Source organism: Corvus moneduloides, chromosome 16 (assembly GCF_009650955.1).
Source record: "Corvus moneduloides isolate bCorMon1 chromosome 16, bCorMon1.pri, whole genome shotgun sequence".
NCBI classification, from domain to species: domain Eukaryota; kingdom Metazoa; phylum Chordata; class Aves; order Passeriformes; family Corvidae; genus Corvus; species Corvus moneduloides.
The window spans coordinates 5,867,599-5,886,531 of NC_045491.1; the positions used below are offsets into that span (position 1 = coordinate 5,867,599).

The 18,933-nt window shown below is 49.5% G+C and overlaps 1 protein-coding gene across 2 annotated transcripts; it reads left to right on the plus strand.

Annotated features, from left to right (window-relative positions):
• The first annotated feature begins 6,205 nt into the window (after positions 1-6,205).
• Positions 6,206-17,291, plus strand: CHST12 (carbohydrate sulfotransferase 12). Of its 2 annotated transcripts, none has more exons than XM_032126136.1 (2): positions 6,206-6,315; positions 11,733-17,291. In XM_032126136.1, the coding sequence occupies exon 2, from the start codon at positions 11,828-11,830 to the stop codon at positions 13,076-13,078; it is 1,251 nt and encodes a 416-aa protein (XP_031982027.1). In that variant the 5' UTR covers positions 6,206-6,315; positions 11,733-11,827; the 3' UTR covers positions 13,079-17,291. The 2 variants fall into 2 exon arrangements, with proteins under 2 accessions (XP_031982027.1, XP_031982028.1); XM_032126137.1 differs by lacking the exon at positions 6,206-6,315 and adding an exon at positions 6,452-6,664.
• Positions 17,292-18,933: the final 1,642 nt, after the last annotated feature.

Below are 18,933 nucleotides of genomic sequence, written 5' to 3' on the forward strand. Positions count from 1 at the left end.
GGCAGGATGGCAGCAGCACAGCTCAGAGGTTCACGTGGATTTGTGCCAGCACCATAAAAGCTGTGGGGCACCTGACTGCTAAACACTTCAGGCTGCTGAAGAAAGCAGCTTAGGAACATTGATGTTTGCATCCTGCCTCTGTCCCTGTGGTTTTTAGGATGAGAGAAAAGCAGCCTCTGAACTTGTGCACCTATATGTAAGCTAATTCACAGAATCACAGAATATTCTGAGTTGAGAGGGACCCACAATGATCATTAAGTCCAATTCTTAAGTGAATGGCCCACACAGGGATCAAACCCACAGTCTTGGCATTATTAGCACCATGCTCTGACCAACTGAGCTAATTCTTCCCATGTTGAGGGTTTGCTGTGCACTGGTCGTTCAATGTGTTGGTAATTACTTTTAGTGATTATTTTTTGTGGTTAACATTTGGGAGTTCCTCTAGGCAAGGACTCTGCATCTGTATGTATCTGCCATGACTGAAATATGGTGGCTGGTAGTAAAACAAGCAAAATACAAAATTGTTTTTCTAGATTTTACTTTAATCTCAGCATGATGGAGACAGCAGAGAATTGCTCAGATGCCTTTGTTATCCCAAGAAGCTGAGCTGCCTTGGCAAACCCCTATGTTTTTCAGACAGAGCTGGAGCAGCACTTAGCAAATGCCAAAGAAAAAGCTTCTCAGATGGAGGAGTTTTTCCCCAGACAAATCACTACTGAAGATCAGCAGGAGGTGCTAAGTTTTCTCTGCAGGGCCCATGAGCTTCAGCTTGGCAATACAGAGCTGCAGGCAAATCCACTGTACAGGGAGAATCTATTGTGCCAGAAGGATTTTGTGATCCAGTAACTGCAGCAGCACATGCTACTCTGCAAAGAAATTATTCAGCAGCAGCAGATGCTGATAAAAGGTAAAGCGGCACCTTTGCTCCTGCTCTATCCTTATCTCCAAGCTTTGTTTTCTGATGGCAAACTGGAGAAAAATCCGTCCAGGAAACATTGCCTTGGATGTCATGACTCAGTTGTACTCAGCTGTTTCTCTAGGAGTCATTTTGAACTCTTCCTCCCTATCTCTGCTCCAGCCCAGAACATTCCTGTCCCAGAGACACTGGTGAGGTTACACTGCCTGCACCTCTCTGAGCTGGAGGAGGGGGTGCTGAGCTGCCTGCTGCTGCTACACTCAGTGACATCCAGCATGCTCAGGGTAAGTCAGAACAGCCTCTTGTGCTGGAAAATCCAGCCTGTCCCATGATGTGGTGTCATGGCCATGGAATCACACACACCCAAAGCCTGGCTGGGTCCTGGTGCCACTCAAGAGCTCCACAGAGAGTTTGTTTTATGAACATGTTGTCTCTGGAGCTTCACTCAACAGAAAGGCAAAGGTGAGATGGCCAAACATGCAATGTCCCAAGTGACTGCTGAAGGAGACTCTTATTCAAAGGCCTCTGTGCACTCAGGGGGCACAGTTGTTCCGAGGCCTTCAGATCTTTCCCACCAGAAAGGAAAGGTGCTGCTGGCCCCTTTGTCTTAGGAAAACTTGAGTGTTTTGAGACAGTAAGGGGCTGCCAGGAAATTGCCAGTCTTCAGCAGGGAGTCCAAGCAGCAGCAGCATCTCCTGTTTATTATGATTGTCTAGAATGAACAGGGCACGGAATTGGGTTTCCCCTTGAATAATACACTTAATGTTAGTCATGCTGTTATATGAGAAATTAAACTACTCTGAGTGACCCTCTACAGGAGGGGAGCAAATAGCAGGTGGCTGGAACTCTGTAAAAGCACGAGGTATCAAGAGTGTCTTTGTAACACCGACTGAGAGCCTGGGGTAGAGAAGGGGCTTTATAGTGAAAAAAATCTGCTGAGGATCTCATTCTTCCCTCTTCCTGCAGCCCCACAACAGTCCTCCTCTGGATGTCAGTCAGCATCTGGATCCTAACAAAGATGAGATCAGAAAGGGTGTGCCTGGGAACACAAAGGATATTCCCTGGGCGGTGAAATTTGACATTCCCTCCACCACCCTTGAGTCAGACTAGTACTCTTCCTTATTATTAGGCTTATTCTCTAGGGCATGGGGACCTGGCAGCTCTCAGCTAAGTCCACAAAGCTGGGAGATACCAAAGTGGAAGGACCTCTAGAAACTGAAATCTATTAGAAGAGGTTTTGGTATATTGCCCTTGCAAATCAGCTCTGTTTTAGTAGGAGCCTTCTCGCCAGAGAGGGCAATGGGACAGGTTTCCATTTGCCTCTGTTGCCAGGCAAGCTTTTAAACCAATAAAGTAGCCAAGATAGTGAGGATCAGGGGACAAAATGAATTCTGAAGTATTCCTTGCTGTGTTCTTTATCACCATGTTTACCAGCTTTCTGGCTTTCCCCACAGCTTGACAGCTCTCAGCTAGACATGTTTCATCTCTCCCTATTGATAAAGGGTCTGTGCTTTCATCTGTTAACCTCTTGGCATATTCTGTTCACAGTGGCAGTTACAGATCATCTAAAGTGACACTCTGTAGGAAGGATGGTCTCTGGATACCCATCTCAGCCCAACTTTCTCTGGTTTGCCAGAAAGTTCAGTCCAGCAGGTCAGTGTGGCAGGAACTGAATTCAAGGCATGTTTGCTGTGGAAAGCATCCTGCTCTTGTGATGGCAGAACATGCACAGCAGCTAAACCTAGTGTATGTGAGGAAGGTAAACCTTGGCAGGCAATAAAATCACTCCTAGAGTACTGGCCTTGGGTTTAAAATGTGGGAAATAGCTAAGAGGTCAAGGCTTAGCTGCCATCTCCAATTTAGACTCTCCCTCTGTGTGTCACCTGTGTCCAGTGTGTCCAGTGGAGTGATGGGAGCTGTAACTAGAGATGCACTGAGCAATCTGGTGTGAGGGCACTTGTGTTGACCAGGATGATCACCTCCTTTTGTGCCATTCACCGATGACTCTCTGGTGAAACTGATTTCATTCAGGACCCTGAAACAGGAGGGACACTTAGGAGCTCATCAGTTTCTTGTTCACTGGCTCATTTATTTTGTAGCCACAGCTCTGTATGGGAGATACACAGTCAAAATGGTTAACTTTTGATTTACAATGCTCTTATTTATTTTGGCTAGATATCAGTAACTCATACACAGCAAAATACTTTTAAACTGTGCTCTGTTCCCACTGTTTATAACAAAACGCTCCCTGCTTCCAACAGAGGGGACTCCACTCATGGTACTGCCAAAAGGCAAGGCTCCTGCAAGCACCACCCAGCACAGCAACACTGGTCATGTCAAAGGACAGGACCTACAGAAACAAGTGAGTGCATGAATATCAGATTGGCTCAGGAGGAACTGTGACACTCTTCAGCACTTGCTCTGGTGCAATCTGAACTGAAAGAGCTGTAAATGCAACACAAATGGTCCAGTTGTGAAATCAGTCACATGGGTAGAGGTTTTATAGCCAAGTTTTAAGCCTTTTTTCTTTGCAACAGATGACATGGGCAGTGTTCCAGAAGGAGTTACACTCCATCTCCCTCTTAGCCAAAAATAACCTCTTAGGAAGAGAAAATAACATTTTCAGTGGTGTTCATAACCCCAGTCTAACCCACGTGTGAAGGAGAAAATTTAATCTGAGTTAGCCACATGCCAACATACTGCCTTCCACTGAAGGTGTCACCTTGGGCTCTTCCTGAGGCAGCGATATGCAGATCCTTGGCCTTTGCCAAACTCACCCCTCCACAGCCTGTAGCAATCTGTCTCCTCTCCATTTTGACTGGCAATGAGACTCAAATCAAGGTGTGAGAAACTTGACCGAGTTCTTCCTCTTCCCTCTCTTGAAGGGCCTGCAGATGGTGCCAGCAGTTGGCAAAAGCCACAGGCAGTCGCCCGTCTGGGGAGCCAGCCCAGGACTAAATAGAAGTCACCTGGGGAACAGGACTCTCTTTGGCCCCAAAGGATTGCAATTTCAAGACTGGTGGAAGTCGAGGAAGCAGATTCAAGAGTGCGCCTTAAAATGTATTTTAGCTTCTGTGTCGCGGTGTTGAAGAGCAGAGGGAAGGTGAGCAGGGAGGAGAGGAAGCTTATAAATTTTTCTGTATCCCTACTTGAAGTCTTTGCTCTGTACTGTGTGCTCTAGTTGTTGGCTTCAGTTTAAAACAAGTAGGGTGTTAACAGAGTCCAAGAGAAGAGGAAAACCTCCTTTTCCCAGCAGTGTCCATCTCCCAGAAGACGTCAGCATGGAGCCCAAGCCGCCTTTTTTTCCCAGGGCAAAAGCGTGGATGCCACCCGTGCATCCAAAAGGCTCCCTGACTATTAAAACCAAATGTAAATGCCTGAGAAATAGTTTCCTTGTTTTTTCCCTGTGTGTTGCTGTGAAGCTGGGAGGTGTACTGCATGTCTGGAATGCTGTTTGGGTGAGCAGATGTTTGGCTGTGAGAGCAGCCAAAGATTGCTCTGAGCTCTCTTCTCTCTACAGAGCATTTCAGATCTGACTGCAGACAGAGAGGCAGCAGTGGTGATAGGTGAAGACCCTGATAAAAATTACTAGCCCAGAGGTTAACTGTGGGAATGTGTTTTTCTTTTTGGAACAAGCATCTTCAGGTGGCAGCCTTCTCCACTAAGGGGCTTTTAAGATAATGCTGCAAATAAAATGGTTCTGGCAATTGCGTGGAATAATGACTCCTTGCCCCAAGCAGAAGTGACTTCCCTCCTCTAAGGTGACAATCTCGGGTAGGTTTGGGCATTTTTTTTCAAATGGATGAAGAATCTTTTTTACAGCTGCAGCACTTGCAAAGAATTCTCCTATGTGCTGTTTCTCACTGGGTGACACTGTACACGCTCCTACTTCTCTATGCCTCTTGCTTTGCTGTTGGGAAGATGAGGGATAGCTCATTCCAGGGATGAGGAAGCACAGTTACTTGTATTTATAAATGTCTTAAGCCCCTGAATTGGGGATGCAATCAATGCAAGGGTGTGAGAGGGTGTGGCAAGCAGCAGATTTTCGTTATGAAGCAGAAAGCAGCAGGAAGAAGTGTGACGGCGAAGTGGAAGGTCAGGATCACTTGTCCCTAGAGCTGACTCTTTTAGATTAATGAAGATATAAAAAAAGGACACACAGATAAAATAAGCACAGAGTGTGTATAAGACAAACTTGTGCCAGCAGGTCCTGAGCCAAGACTGTATTTACAAGACCTCACGTGACCTGCAAACACTGCGGGACCAAAAAAATGAAGGAAAACGAAGCTTTCCAAACATATACATCTCTGCTAAATACCTTTGGGCTGAATCACCAGGAAAAAGTTGCAGTGTTTGGAGCCATTTCAAGTGAGCTGAATTGAGCCGAATGCCTCAGTCTGAGGCTGCATGTCCGAAGGGGAAGTCTGTGTGACAAAGAGTTCTATAATTTGCCATGACTGTTGTGAAGAGTACAGAGCCACATGATGTTTAGACTTCTCTGTTTGTAAAATCTACATTTTAAGTCTGTTAATTTATGTAAAAGCTGGGGCTTGAAATGTTGGAGATGGAATCTGTAAATTATTACTTTTAGGTTTGATTACTGGAGATGAGGCTGCAGCCCATGTCTTGTGCAAAGTGGAACCTTGCTCACTTTCAGTGCTGGGCTAATGTTTTTTTGATTCACTTCTTACCAACCACAAATAACTAGAGAAGCAAAAGGAGCTTAAACTGTCCTGGGATTTTTCAGCAGCATTTTCTAGCCTTACTGTATCCAGTTATTTAGACTTTGCTTCTTATAATGACTGCTGGCCCCCCAAGCTTCCAGGACATTAAATACCCACACAGGGTTACGATGTGGTAACCTGTAATTAATTTAAAAGTGAGCTTTAGGTTAAATTTTTACAGAGTCACAGAATTTTTAGGGTTGGACCTCTGAAGATCACCTAGGCAAACTCCCTGCCAAAGCAGTGCCACCTAAAGCAGGTGACACAGGAACGCGTCCAGGTGGGTTTGGGATGTCTGCAGCGAGGATAACTCCACACCCTCCCTGGCCACCCTGTTCCAGTGCTCCATGGACGCAGTTCTTCCACATGTTGAGGTGAATCTGGTGTTTTAGCTCAGGGCCATTTCCCCTTATGCTGCGAGAGCGTCAGGACTCCGGAGCGCCGTGCGGCGACGCCGCGGCCCCGACCCCCGGGCTCCCTCAGGCGAGGGCGGGAGCGGGGCCGGGGCCGCCCCTGGCGGGAGGAGCGGCGCCTGCGCGGCCCCGCGGGGACCCCCGCGCGCGGCGTCTCGCGAGAGGCGGCGCCGGGGCCGCGGCGGGAGGAGGAGGAGGAGGAGGAGGAGGAGGAGAACAAGAGAAGGAGAAGAAGGCGAAGGCTGCGCTGCCCGGGCGGGAGGTGAGCGCGGGGCCGGGCAGGGCTCGGGGGGTGCCCGAGGGGCCGGGCGGGGCTCGCTGAGGCGGTGCCGCCCCGGGGCTGGGCCAGCTCCCGGTTTATGAGCACGCCGTGGCCCCGCCTGTCCCTCCGCTCTCCCCGGTGCCAGGTTGGGCTCGGCTCCGGCGGGACGCGGGGCTGGGGCTGCGGGGGGCTCTGCGGGACAGCTCCCCTTCTCCACACACGCGGCACCTTCCCGCGCTGCCGCCAGGCTGGATGCTCCCCAGGGAGCTGGGGGGTTTAGCCTGGATTAAAGGAGGACCGGGGCGACCTCATCGCTCTCTACAGCCACCTGGAAGGAGGTTGTAGGCAGGTGGGTGTCGGTCTTTTCTTCCAGGTAGCAAGAGCTAGAAGAAGAGGAAACGGCCTCAAGCTGAGCCAGGGAACGAGCTGTCCAGAGAGGTGGTGGTGTCACCGTCCTTGGAGGCAGATGTAGATGTGGCTCTTGGGGTCGCGGTTTGATGGTGGACCCGACAGCGTTAGGCTGATCGCGGGACTCGATCCTAGAGGTCTTTTCCAACCTTAATGGTTCTGTGCCTCCCTCCAGCCCCGGTGGTGGGCCTGAGGCTGGTGCAGCCCTGCCGGGTGCTCTGCAGCCGCTGCCGGGCTTGGCAGGGACCGAGGGATGAGCGGCTGCGAGAGCGATCCCGGGATGCAGCCGCCGCCCGACGGCACAGCCCGGCTTCCAGCGCTGCTCCGCAGGGATCCGGCCAAAACCGCTGTTATTCCAGCCTGAACTTCACGTGCAAAACTTCACTGCAGAGCTCAGGCTGAAAACTGTACCGGAACCAGGTGTTTGTATGGTAACTACAACCAGTGCGGGTGTCAGGGTTGGCACACAACAAATGTCCCTGGGTGCTGTTGGCCCAGGCTGCAGCACCGGGGCTGCCTGAGGTGCTTCCTGTGATTGTGAAGCCAGGGATGGTGCGTGTGCTGGAAGTTTGTGACAAAAGTAATGGATGAACAGGATGTGCTGTGTTTTGGGAGTTTCCTCCTGAAATTTCAGAAATTGTGACAACTTCCAAGTATGGATATTAAAAAAGAGGCAGCCAGTGCTGCCAAGCCTGTACAAGCCAGGCTTTGTGGCAGCGATGGGAGACAAGATGCTGGCAAACTGTAGATTAGAATGTTCTTTTGCTGGTGTCTAACACGTATGTGCTAAGTTGGGGTGCAACATGCAATGCATGTTTTTTAATTATGGTGTGCATTTATACTAATGTAAATATTCATGTCATTAGATGGGTTGAAATTTCCTTGCTCTGCAACGGATGCTAGACTTTTGGGAGGCTGGGCAGAAACAATGTGTTGAGTGATGGCCAAGTGCATGGAATTTGTTTCTTGGTACAGTCTGCTTTGACTGGTGGGTGTCCATTCTCCTGCACCTTTAGGAGATTAAATTGGTTCCACTTTTCTAGAGGTTACTGATTCCCTAAGCATAGCTGGTGTGTACCATGATATGTGAGTATGGAAGGTTGCATGGGTCCAGTGATTCCTGAAGAAGTGCCCCAAGGAAAAGTATCCCTTTGAATTTGGTGGGGGTTTTACATGTTTTTAAAAGTTCTTATTCCACTTTTTTCCATCTTCCTAAGCAGGCAAAATCCAAGTAAGCTGCCTAAAATCCTGTATCTTCTCATGTTAGAACAAGTGGGCACTGGAGGAGTTGAGTTGGTGCTTAGGGCAGGGGAAAACACAAAGCAAGAAGAGATGGGATCTGCACCCAAGACTTTGGAGGCACGTTTCTTTCAAAACCTTTCCTGTTCATAGAGAGGGCTTATTGTCCCCTGTGTCTGGCACATGCCTTTCTGTAAGCAGCCGTATTTTCTCTAGGGCTTACTGCTCCTGTAAGTAAGCTGGAGTTACTTTCTTTTGCAAAGACAGGCTGGAAGAGATTGTAATTGTTGCATAAAGCCAAGAGGAGAGGAAAAAAGAGACACAATTTACTTAAGCTCTTATCTGTCCTGAGAATAAACAGTTACAATTGGGCTGTGAAGTGGAAATAAAGTTTCCAAACCCCCGAGGAGTTGCATCTGCAATGGCTTTTGCAATAAGAGTGTTAGGGACACATCCCCCCTTTCTGGTGTTAAATGAGAGTTTGAGAGGGGGTTGTTTGACACAGCAGGGAGTTTGATATGTCATGGGACCAGTGACCTCAGACCTCAATGCCTTTCTTGGGCCTGGGATGGGGAGAAAAGTCCTCGGTTCACACCCAGGCCAGGTTCAGGTTGGAGATGGTCACAGGATGGCTGCTCAGGGAACTCTGTGGGATGATTATAGCACTTGGTCCACTTCCCGGTTTGCCAGCACCATGTCACAGAGGCAGCTTTGTGTGGATCCTGGTGCATGTTCCTGTTGGCTGGTGACTTTGGGTTGAACTTGAATGTAAATTCTTGGCTCTTTCTGGAAGCTTTTCCTTTTGATTCTGGCAAGGGGAGGACAGAGTCACGTTCCCTCTAATGTGCACAGAGACCTCTAATTTGTGCTTTCACTCTGGCATCCTTTATGAAGTGCTCAGGAAGGCGATGGGTCATAATCAATAGAGCAACTAGCAACTCCTGTTTTCTGCAGCGTTTTCCTCCTGAGGGGGAATTCAGCTGTCTTACTGCTCTTTTCCAGGGTTCCTCTCTGGTGCTGGTAGAGTTAATAGAAGTGGAGTCTTTCTGATTCTGTGCTGCTCGCTGCTGTGTGTGTGTCTTGGAAAAACCAAACTCTCTGGCAGGCCTGCGTGCCGTGTCCTGGAAAGCAGGCTGGAGCCCTTGGGGTGCACTGGGTAAAGCTGCACTATGGGGTGGCTTTGATGAAGATCCCTCTTTCCATTTGCCCCAGGAATGTGAATGCCACACACAGTGTCCAGTCTGCCCCTGTTGCTGCTGCCAGGAGGGTGATCTGTCCATGCCTGCCTGGGACAGCTTTGCAGGAATGCTGGAAGGCTGCTGTGCTGCCCAGGGCTGTGGAAGCTGCTGGATATGGGGATAGCAGAAAAGGATGCTCCATGCAGCTTTCCAGGCTTGCTGCATTCCAGCCAGCCTAGAGGTCTCAAGCAGCGCTGGAAGCACAGCGTGGTAAGATTCTGTGCGCAGTGGGCACCCTATTCATCCAGAATAGGAAGCAGTCCCTGCCCTGAGCAGCTAAACGAGATCAAAAGCAAGAACAGATTTGGGCAAAACTCAAACCCGGGAGTGTGCCAAGCAGGAAGCTTGGCAGTGTCCCTCCATTATCTTCTGCTGCTGGACTCAGATGCTTGGTCTGAAGTGCTGACACACATATGTAATTTGCCCCTTCTTTAGCTCTGTGCTGATTTCTCTGGGTGTTTCTTCTCAGATCTGCTCCATCCTCAGTCTTGACTAGCTAAACACAGAGAATTACTGCTGAGTAATACCTGCTTCTTGCTCTGCAGAGTGTAAAACATTATGTCTGCAGTTCCTCCAGCTCTTCTTCACAGGCGGAATAAGAACCTGGCTTCAGGAAAGGCGCTTTTTGGTGTTGCAGTGCAGAGCCTTGTGTTAGGCTACAGCTCTGCTGAATTTCTGGCTCTCCCTAATTCCAAATTGTAAATAAATATAACAGGGTGGAGAAACCATAAGCATTCAGATATGTGTTCTGTGTCTTGGGACAAGCTGACCTAACGCTTTGACATGTAACAGTAGCCAGTATTGTTCCTGTTTGTTACTAAATTCTTGTCTAATGCTTGAAATCTGGACTTCAGTTGTTAAAACCTGGCACCCCTGAGACGCAAGCACAGCCATGCAGCGGACTTTTTACCAAGTCATTCACTGGAAGGCTGCAGTGAACTTCAGAGGTGCTGAGCACCTTTTCCCTGGGAATGACAGAGCTCAGCACTTTTGCATATCTGGACTCGAGTTCTTCTTCATCCCTGTGCAGGGTGGGGTTGGTGCTGTTTAAAGGTGGTGTGAATTGGCTGGAGAGCTACTTCTGTGTTTTCAGAGGAAGAGACACCCGGCCTTCGTTTAAAAAACTTTTCAGGGCAGCTTGCCCTGAAGTGGCTTTGTTTTCAGAGCTGGTGTTTGCAGTATTTGTTCTGAAGTCATTGGAAAGATTTGGGATGTCTGTGGAAAGGGCAGCTCTTGTTTTTATCTGTAGGTCCTGCTCTGTGTTTATAATCAGAGCCTGGACTGTGCTTCGAGGGGAGGAGGATATTGGAGTAACTACTTGTAACTCCTCACTTTGCTGTGTTGTTCTTCCCTGGCTCTAGGCACTGGCTCCTTGCTGGCTTGGGGAGAGATCAAGGCTGGTTTGCCAGCCTGCCTCTGCATGGAGCTTTGGACCAGAAAACATGCAGCAGGGTGGGGAGGTGGGTCTTCCTTGAGGATCTTGCAGGAAGAAGGGGGCTGGGAATCACAGAAAGCAGACAGCAGTGAAAAGATGGGGCTGGTTGAAGCAAAAAAACCAAACCTGCTGCACCCCTCAGAACAGATGATCTGAGCTTCCCCTTTACCAGTGATTTCTCACCTGTCTTTGGTGATCAAGAGTTGTTAGTGTTGAGTGTGATGGAAATATAAATTACAGGTCCTGACTCAATGGTGTCTGGGCACGAACACAGACACAGCGTCCTTAATCTCTGAAATCATTCAGTTAAAAGTAATCACTCCTTTAAATTTTTTTTGATGCATGGCTCTTATCTGGACTGTATCCCTTTGCGGGGGGTTGTAGGAAAACTGCTTGTGTAATCTTTCTTGCTGGAAAAATGAAATAGCTACCAAGAAAGGTTATGGAGATAACACCTACTGGGTTACACAGAGTAGATAAGATGGTCTGTTCAGGTCAGTGATGTTCTCTCAGCACAAACTTGCTTTAGCCACTGAGGCAACGGCATCTTCAGCCCTGTATCCATAACTCCAATAAGGAATTTGTTGTCAGCACAGAGCACCTTCATGCAGAGATGAGACCACTGTGTGATACCACAAGCCAAAATCGTGGATTGAGCCTTCTTTCTTCTTGTGTGTTAGATAGTGTAAAAATGAAGGAGGTCTGAAAAGTAATTGTCTCTGCATATTTTCTGTGTATGGTTGTATATTTTAATGCTCTCAAACTTACCTCTGTAAGCTCTAGGCCTGAAATGATTATATTTGACTAATTTTTTAAAATTTAAACAGAGCTTCTCTTGAAATCACCTAACTCAGAAACTTGAGGTTGATAAAAATCCATGATTGCTATGAAACTGATGAAATTGCAACACATTATGTCTGCTTTTGGCCAGCCAGCTCTTTTCCACAGAGTCTCTATGGATACCTCAGACACTCACAGCTTTCCCCATGTGGAAATGGGGATGGTCAGCCCCACAAGTCTTGATTGTGACAAATCGTTCCCTTCATACCAGAAGGCTTAAGGGTTCAACTAACTTTTCTTTCCTCATACCTTTCCAGGCTCCTGCTCTGCAGCACCATGCTGGATCCCAAGCCTCGCTGTGCAAGCCGGAGGTGAATCCAGGTGAAAGCCAGCTACCACAGTAGGTGTCAGGATGACCAAAGCGCGGCTCCTCCGGCTGTCTGTGGTGCTGGTCTCCATCTTCATGATCCTCCTGATTATTGTGTACTGGGACAATGTGGGAACGGCACACTTCTACCTGCACACATCCTTCTCCAGACCCCGCTCTCCAGGAGCCATCGCGGCAGGTGAAGACTGGGAAACCTTGCCAGATGTAGATGAATTTTTGGCAAAGCTGCTTAGTTCGAGCCTGAAACAGAACAGCTCTATCCCCCGAAAGACAGAGCAGCTCCTCGTCCAGGGCTCCAACAAGCCCGTGGTAAGCAACTTGGAGGAGAACGTACGGGGCTATGACTGGTCTACACACAAGGACAGGAACAGCTTGGACCAAGAGAAGCTGCAGGTAGAGAGGCAGAGAACGTTGCGGGAGTTTTGTGCCAATTCCAGCTTCACTTTCCCCACCAAGGAGCGCTCCTTCGATGACATTCCAAACTACGAGCTCAACCACCTGATTGTGGATGATCGCCACGGCGTCATCTACTGCTACGTGCCCAAGGTGGCCTGCACCAACTGGAAACGTGTGATGATTGTGCTAAGTGAGAGCCTGCTGGACCAGGGGGTCCCCTACCGGAACCCTCTGGATATCCCCCGGGAGCACGTCCACAACACCAGCACCCACTTGACATTCAACAAATTCTGGCGCCGCTACGGGAAGTTCTCCCGGCACCTGATGAAGATCAAGCTGAAGAAGTACACCAAGTTCCTCTTTGTACGAGACCCCTTTGTCCGCCTCATCTCCGCCTTCCGCAGCAAATTCGAGCTGGAGAATGAGGACTTCTACCGGCGTTTCGCCATCCCCATGCTAAAGCTCTACTCCAACCACACCAACCTCCCCACCTCCGTTAGCGAGGCCTTTGGGGCAGGCCTCAAAGTCTCTTTTTCTGACTTCATCCAGTACTTACTGGATCCCAGGACAGAGAAGATGGCCCCCTTCAATGAGCACTGGAGGCAGGTTTACCGTCTGTGCCACCCGTGCCAGATAGACTATGATTTCATCGGAAAGCTGGAGACGCTGGATGAGGATGCTGCTTATTTATTGCAGCTCCTCAAAGTGGACAGGCTGCTTCGCTTCCCACCCAGCTACCGGAACAGGACTGCCAGCAGCTGGGAAGATAACTGGTTTGCCAAAATCCCACTGGCTTGGAGGCAGCAGCTCTACAAGCTTTATGAAGCAGATTTTGTACTTTTTGGCTACCCCAAGCCAGAAAACTTGCTTAAAGACTGAAAGTGATTGGGTAGTGGGTGTGGGAGGGAACATCTGAAATACCAAAAATGTTTAAAGCCTCCTCATTTTTGCTCTTAACTCCCTTCCCAATGCAGGTTGGTACAATGGAATATATTTTTTCTACTGCTTCCCCTTACATTTTTGCAATAATGCCAGAGTCCAGGGTATTCCAGCCAGCTGCGCATATGCAAAAAATGCCATTTTTTTGGGTTATCATTTGTTTTCTGTTTTTTAAAATGTCCCCATACTTTGCAATGGGTCGCTGCCCTTGGTCACTCTGCCAATCGTGTCCTTCAGTAGCTTTTTATTAATACTTTTTAAAAATTAATATATTTAAGATATTTAAAACAAATCGTGTGTCGTGGCAAAGGAAGGGAAGGAATGAAAAAAAAAAGTAAAAGAAAACCCCAAGAAATTATGTACCCGCCTCTGTGTGTTGTCTCAGGGCTGCTGTTTTGGAGGTCCAAAGTTTGCAGAGCACTTGGATCTCTCTGGGAGCTGGGATGCTGATGGTGCCAGGTCTGCTGGTGGTTGCTCCAAGCTGCACTTGAGGCAGTGGGATGGGTCAGTGCCTGACTCTGCCAAACAATCCCAGAAAAGCACCTGGAAGGACTGTGGTGACTCACTCTGCTCGCAGGTGGAGCATGACACCAGGGTCACAGGAAGGAAATGGCATTGGGAGAAGTGACAACAAGTCCTGTGGGCTGTTTTGGGGCATGCAGGTGGTCAACACAGCACCTCTGCACCGCCTGACCTTTTGGCAAAGTACTGTGGGACTCTGCTGCCCACAAAGCTGAGGTTCAGCCCCCTATACCTTGCTAGTGTGGAGCATTCCCATGACTTGTCCCAGTCCAGGATGGTGCTGCAGTTCTCAGGGGTTGTGGCCAGCCAGGGTGGGCAGAGTGTGCTCCTGGATGGGCAAGCTGGCCAGGCCCTGGTGGTGTGCTGCTCCATGTCCTGGTCACTGCCGCGTGCAGTGCAGGTCCCTTGAGAACTGTGCTGTGTCCTCATCATCTCTGTGCACACTTTGAGGGGACGTGGCAGGGATGCAGACGCTTATCCCTGGGAGAGGAAGATCCAAAAGATTTCTTGCAATAAGCAGATGTCAAGGTGAACTCAAAGTTTTTCTGTTTTCAGCATTTCAGCTACTGCTTGTGACATCACATCCTCATCCACTGCCTTTCTGCTTATTCCAAATGGCTGATGCAGATTTGATCATCTGCCTTGCTGGGACCTGCTGCAGGAGTGATGGTTCCCACTGTGCTGGGAGCATGTGGGCTGCTTCCCAAAGGAAATTAATGCCGTTAGAGACTTTTTGTGTCTCATCAGCTGAATCTGCTTCTAATTCGCTCTCTGAATTGCTCTGCAAAAACTGTTTGCTGAGCAGATTAGGCAGGCAACTCTTTCAGAGCTGAAATGCCTAATTATTTCCCTGGACTGTGGATGGTATCGGTGATTAAGCTCCAGGGTCAGGCCTTGGGAAACAGCTCTGTATTTTGGAGAGAGTTCTTTATATTGGCCTCAGTTTCTCTCCAAGGCCGTGAGCAGGCGTGACTTTTCCTCTCTCTCTCTCCTCACTTCCCCAATTTCTGCACAAGTACATCTTGGCACTGCATGCTCTTCCTAACAAATATGCTGTATCAAGCTTTTTAACCTATAAATGAGAGGTAATTGCTGTTGTTATACTCAAAACAAAGAGTTTGTTTCTCATTGTATTCACACCAGTCTCCTGTAATTTCTGCAGAGATATTTGCAGTTTAAATGAGTCTGAAGCCATTGTCAGGGTCTTGGTGCTTAGCTCCTCATAGCTTGGGGAAAAAGGAAGTGCCTGTTTCTGAGTCATTATTTAAAACTAATAATAGAAAAGTGTTGATCTCTTCAATTTTTTCCCCAGTTACCAGTTAATTGCTGCAAAACAGAAGGATGTAGAGTCTTGTCTCCTATAATGAGTAATCCCAGGAGTCTCTTGATTCCTGCTACATTTACATTTCTTCAGGGTGGGTTCATGTCGCTCTTCAAAAACACAGCATGGATGTTTTCGTCTCTTGTCTTTTCAAAGTGTTTATTTTTTCCTCTTTTAATTTCCATGTAATTGATGTTTAGTATGTGCAGGCATGGGGGGCTGGGGCCGTAGTGCAGATGCCATGCAAGCTTTCTCCCAGCTGCTTCCCCTGCACCTCTTGGTCTAATCCTCTCTCTTCCTGCCCCTCTGAGTAGTGCTTGGCTGCTGTACCCCAGTGCCACCCTGCAAACCAGCTGCTGCCTCCCCAGCCACACTTGTACTGTGATTCATGGCCATGGCAGTGAGGTCCTGGTTGTGCAATGGGCAGAAAAGGTGAAAAATGGCTGCAAAACACACCCAGCAGCTACTCCATGTGGTGTGAGAGTGTATCCTCTCCATGTGGCTGCCTTGTGGTTTAACAGCCGTAGAAGAAAAAGGTTTTTCCAAGGTTGCCTTCCCTTGCTGACACTGGCTAGACAGGGGAGACTTGGAACACACTGATTTCTCTTTCCACGTCCAAAGCTGGATGAAGTGAGTGAATTCCAGCTTTATGTGCTGACTACACCCTGCATCACACTGAGGTCCAAAACACCCCATGTATGAGTCTGAGCAAGCTGCCTGCATCCCAATGGCTTCATCAGCCTCCCTGGGAGCTGCAGTCAGGAGAATGTACTGATGGCATGAGGCCACCGAGGGCCCTGTCTTCTCTACTTTCTCTCTTTCACCTCACCAAGTCCAGCCTTTATTGGTATCTCAGACATTTTAGTGCTTGCAGAACTGTCCCAAACCAACATGCTGGGTGCTCTTGGCTCTCTCCTCATTTTCCATTGCCACGCTTCAAAGCTCTTCCCGGGAGGAGCAGTAAAACTCCGACGGGGAGTGTTCATGTTGCAGTGGTTGGCTTCTGGATTCAAAATAACTTGTTCCTTGCTGCTCCTCCCTTTTGAAGCCCTTCTTCCCCACCCTGCCACCACTGTGAATGTATTGTTAAGAAGTCAAAGGGGATCCAGGCTATGCTGAGCTTTGTGGTAAGACCACTGAGTTGCCAGAACTGGGATGTAGCCTCTGGCTTTGGAAATGTGCATTTTTTGTGGGTTTCTTGCTCTGTTCTCATGATGTGAAAGTGTGTATGTGCGGGGGAGAAGGACAAAGAGTTCAACCAGCCATGCTTCCGTCCCCCCTGGTTTCCTGAAGGAGTTGGAATTTACTGTTTGACAAATAATGGCAGGCAGAATGCATCCATGCTGGCCTGAAGTCAGAAGAGGGCTAAAAATCCTGGAATGTAGATGGTTATGATGCTAGTATCATTTTCATGAGGGGTGGAAAATGCTTTGAAGCAGGCTGTTTGTGTGTGAATAAACCTGGCTTTGTCATTGCATGTTCAGCCTGCAAAGCTGTGTCCTGTTCCCCTCTTGGCTTGCTTTTCCCTGGGGTTGACCACTTGGCCAAAGTCAGCACAGAGTCTCTAACGAGGCAGAACTGATGTGCAGATGCAAAAATAACCTGGGGTTTGACCAAGATGTTTCCAGCTGGGTAGAACTGAAACCAGCTTTAGTGCTTGCTCAGCATCGGAGCCAAGGTCTTTACACAACCATTGAACAGATTTGGTCCCTCGCTGTTTGATGCTGATTCTCTGGTGGAGTGGGATGCATGTGACCTGGCTTTGCAACCCCTGCGTCCTCCAGGAAAGGGCTGCCAGGTCTCAGAACTCCTTGCTTTTTGAGCAGTGACGTGACTTTGCCAGAGTAGGGGTGTCCTTAATGCATGGGTACCTTTGCATCTCAGTATTTTTTTGCCTTAACCCTTTAATTCACTTGTGTTTAGGGGGACAAAATTATCGAGCCATCACCTGCGGACAACATTCACCCCGGGACAACGTGTGAGATGAAGTGTTTTGGCTGTGTGTTTTGCATCCTTCAAGGTGGCACTGGGAGGATGGAGGGCAGGGGATGAATGGCAGCATTGAAAGGGTGGTGAAGAAAAGCCAGTTTGTTTCTTCTTACGTAAGCTGGACCTTCGCAGCGCCCGCGGGGGAAAGCCGGTGACTTGGCAGGGTGCTGCGGGGCTGTGGTGCACAGCGGTGCCAGGGAGGGTGTGGGGTGTGGTGGCTCAAAGTCGTGTTGCTTGAATTTAAGGGCTTGCCCACGCTGGTGTTGCTGAAAAACAATCTAGTCAAGGGGAAGAGGGATAAATAAAGCAGGATTTAACAAAGCCATTGATACCTGACTGTTTGGGAAAGAGATGGGGAGGGTGGGTGGTGCTGGCTCTGGAGCTGACACGGTGCAGCTCTTCTCTATCCTTGATTCAATCAAATTGGGGATCGAGCTCAGACTGTGCAGGCTGAGGTCTGTCCTTGCAGGAGCTGGGCAGCATTTGCCCTGGGGGCTGTGGGAGAGTGCCATGCCATGCTGGGAATGGTGTGGAAGAGCCCTGTGCTGGGATGAGAGCAGTGTGGGAGAGCCCCGTGCTGGGATGGCAGGGGTGCTGGAGGGCACGGTGCTGGGACAGAAGGGATGCCGGTGAGCCCCGTGCTGGGATGGCAGGGATGCTGGAGGGCACGGTGCTGGGACAGAAGGGATGCCGGTGAGCCCCATGCTGGGATGGCAGGGATGCTGGAGGGCACGGTGCTGGGACAGAAGGGATGCCGGTGAGCCCCGTGCTGGGATGGCAGGGATGCTGGAGGGCACGGTGCTGGGACAGAAGGGATGCCGGTGAGCCCCGTGCTGGGATGGCAGGGATGCTGGAGGGCACGGTGCTGGGACAGAAGGGATGCCGGTGAGCCCCGTGCTGGGATGGCAGGGGTGCTGGAGGGCACGGTGCTGGGACAGAAGGGATGCCGGTGAGCCCCGTGCTGGGATGGCAAGGATGCTGGAGAGCCCTCTGCCGAGACGAGAGCGATGCTGGAGAGCCCTGTGCCGGGACGGGAGCGATGCTCGGCAGCCGGCGGGGCTGGCTGAGCCTCTTCTCGCTGCTGTGTCTGGGCGAGGCTCCGCGGGAGCCGGGGAGCTCAGCATCTCCCCAGTGGCCCATTCTAAAACCCATTTTGTGTTCCTGGGCTCTGGCAGACGCCGCTGCCGCTCCCCCCGGCCTGGCTCCTGTGGCAGCAGGAGTCCGTCTCCTGCGCCCGCTGTCAGCAGCAGTTGCCATCACGGATGCCCTGCGAGGCGATGAGCAAAGCACAACCCAAACCCACAGCGCGGTTCCTGCGCTCAGCAGGAGCTTTATTTGTGCAGCCTCTGCTGCAGGTGAGCCTGTCTCTGAGACTGGGAAATTAGTTGCTGCCACTGAATACTGAAGGCTCTGGAAAACCTCATGGAAGGAGGTGATTTTAAAAAAATACAGAACCATAGCATAATAGGCTGAGTTGGAAGAGACCTGCAAGGATCCTCGAGTCCAACTCTTAGCCCTGCCCAGGACATCCTCAAGAGTCACACCAGAGGTGCTAATGGAGAATGCTGCAGTAATTTCAGCAGACTGCCCCAGAGGGGAAGCCGGGCAAGTAAATGTGGCTGTTCATCAGTCTTCTCTCACAATTTATACTTTAGGGGTATTGCCTTTTATATCTAGCTTTTCAGGTATTGGTGTCCTTGCCATCTGGGCCATGAGGTCTGGACCTGGTCCATTGCATTTGGAGATACACAATGACCTGCAGGCTGTGGTGGGATGCAGGGCAGCAGGAATTTCTCTTGCAAGGGTTGATGTGCACCCAGAGACTCACGCAATTGACCATGTTTTCCTCCTCAAACCATGACACAGAGTCAAGGAGCATGTATTTCATTATCAGTGATGCTAATTGTAGCTGTGAGCCCTTTGGTCAGTTACTCAAGCGGCCTCCCGTTTGTCCTCTATAAAG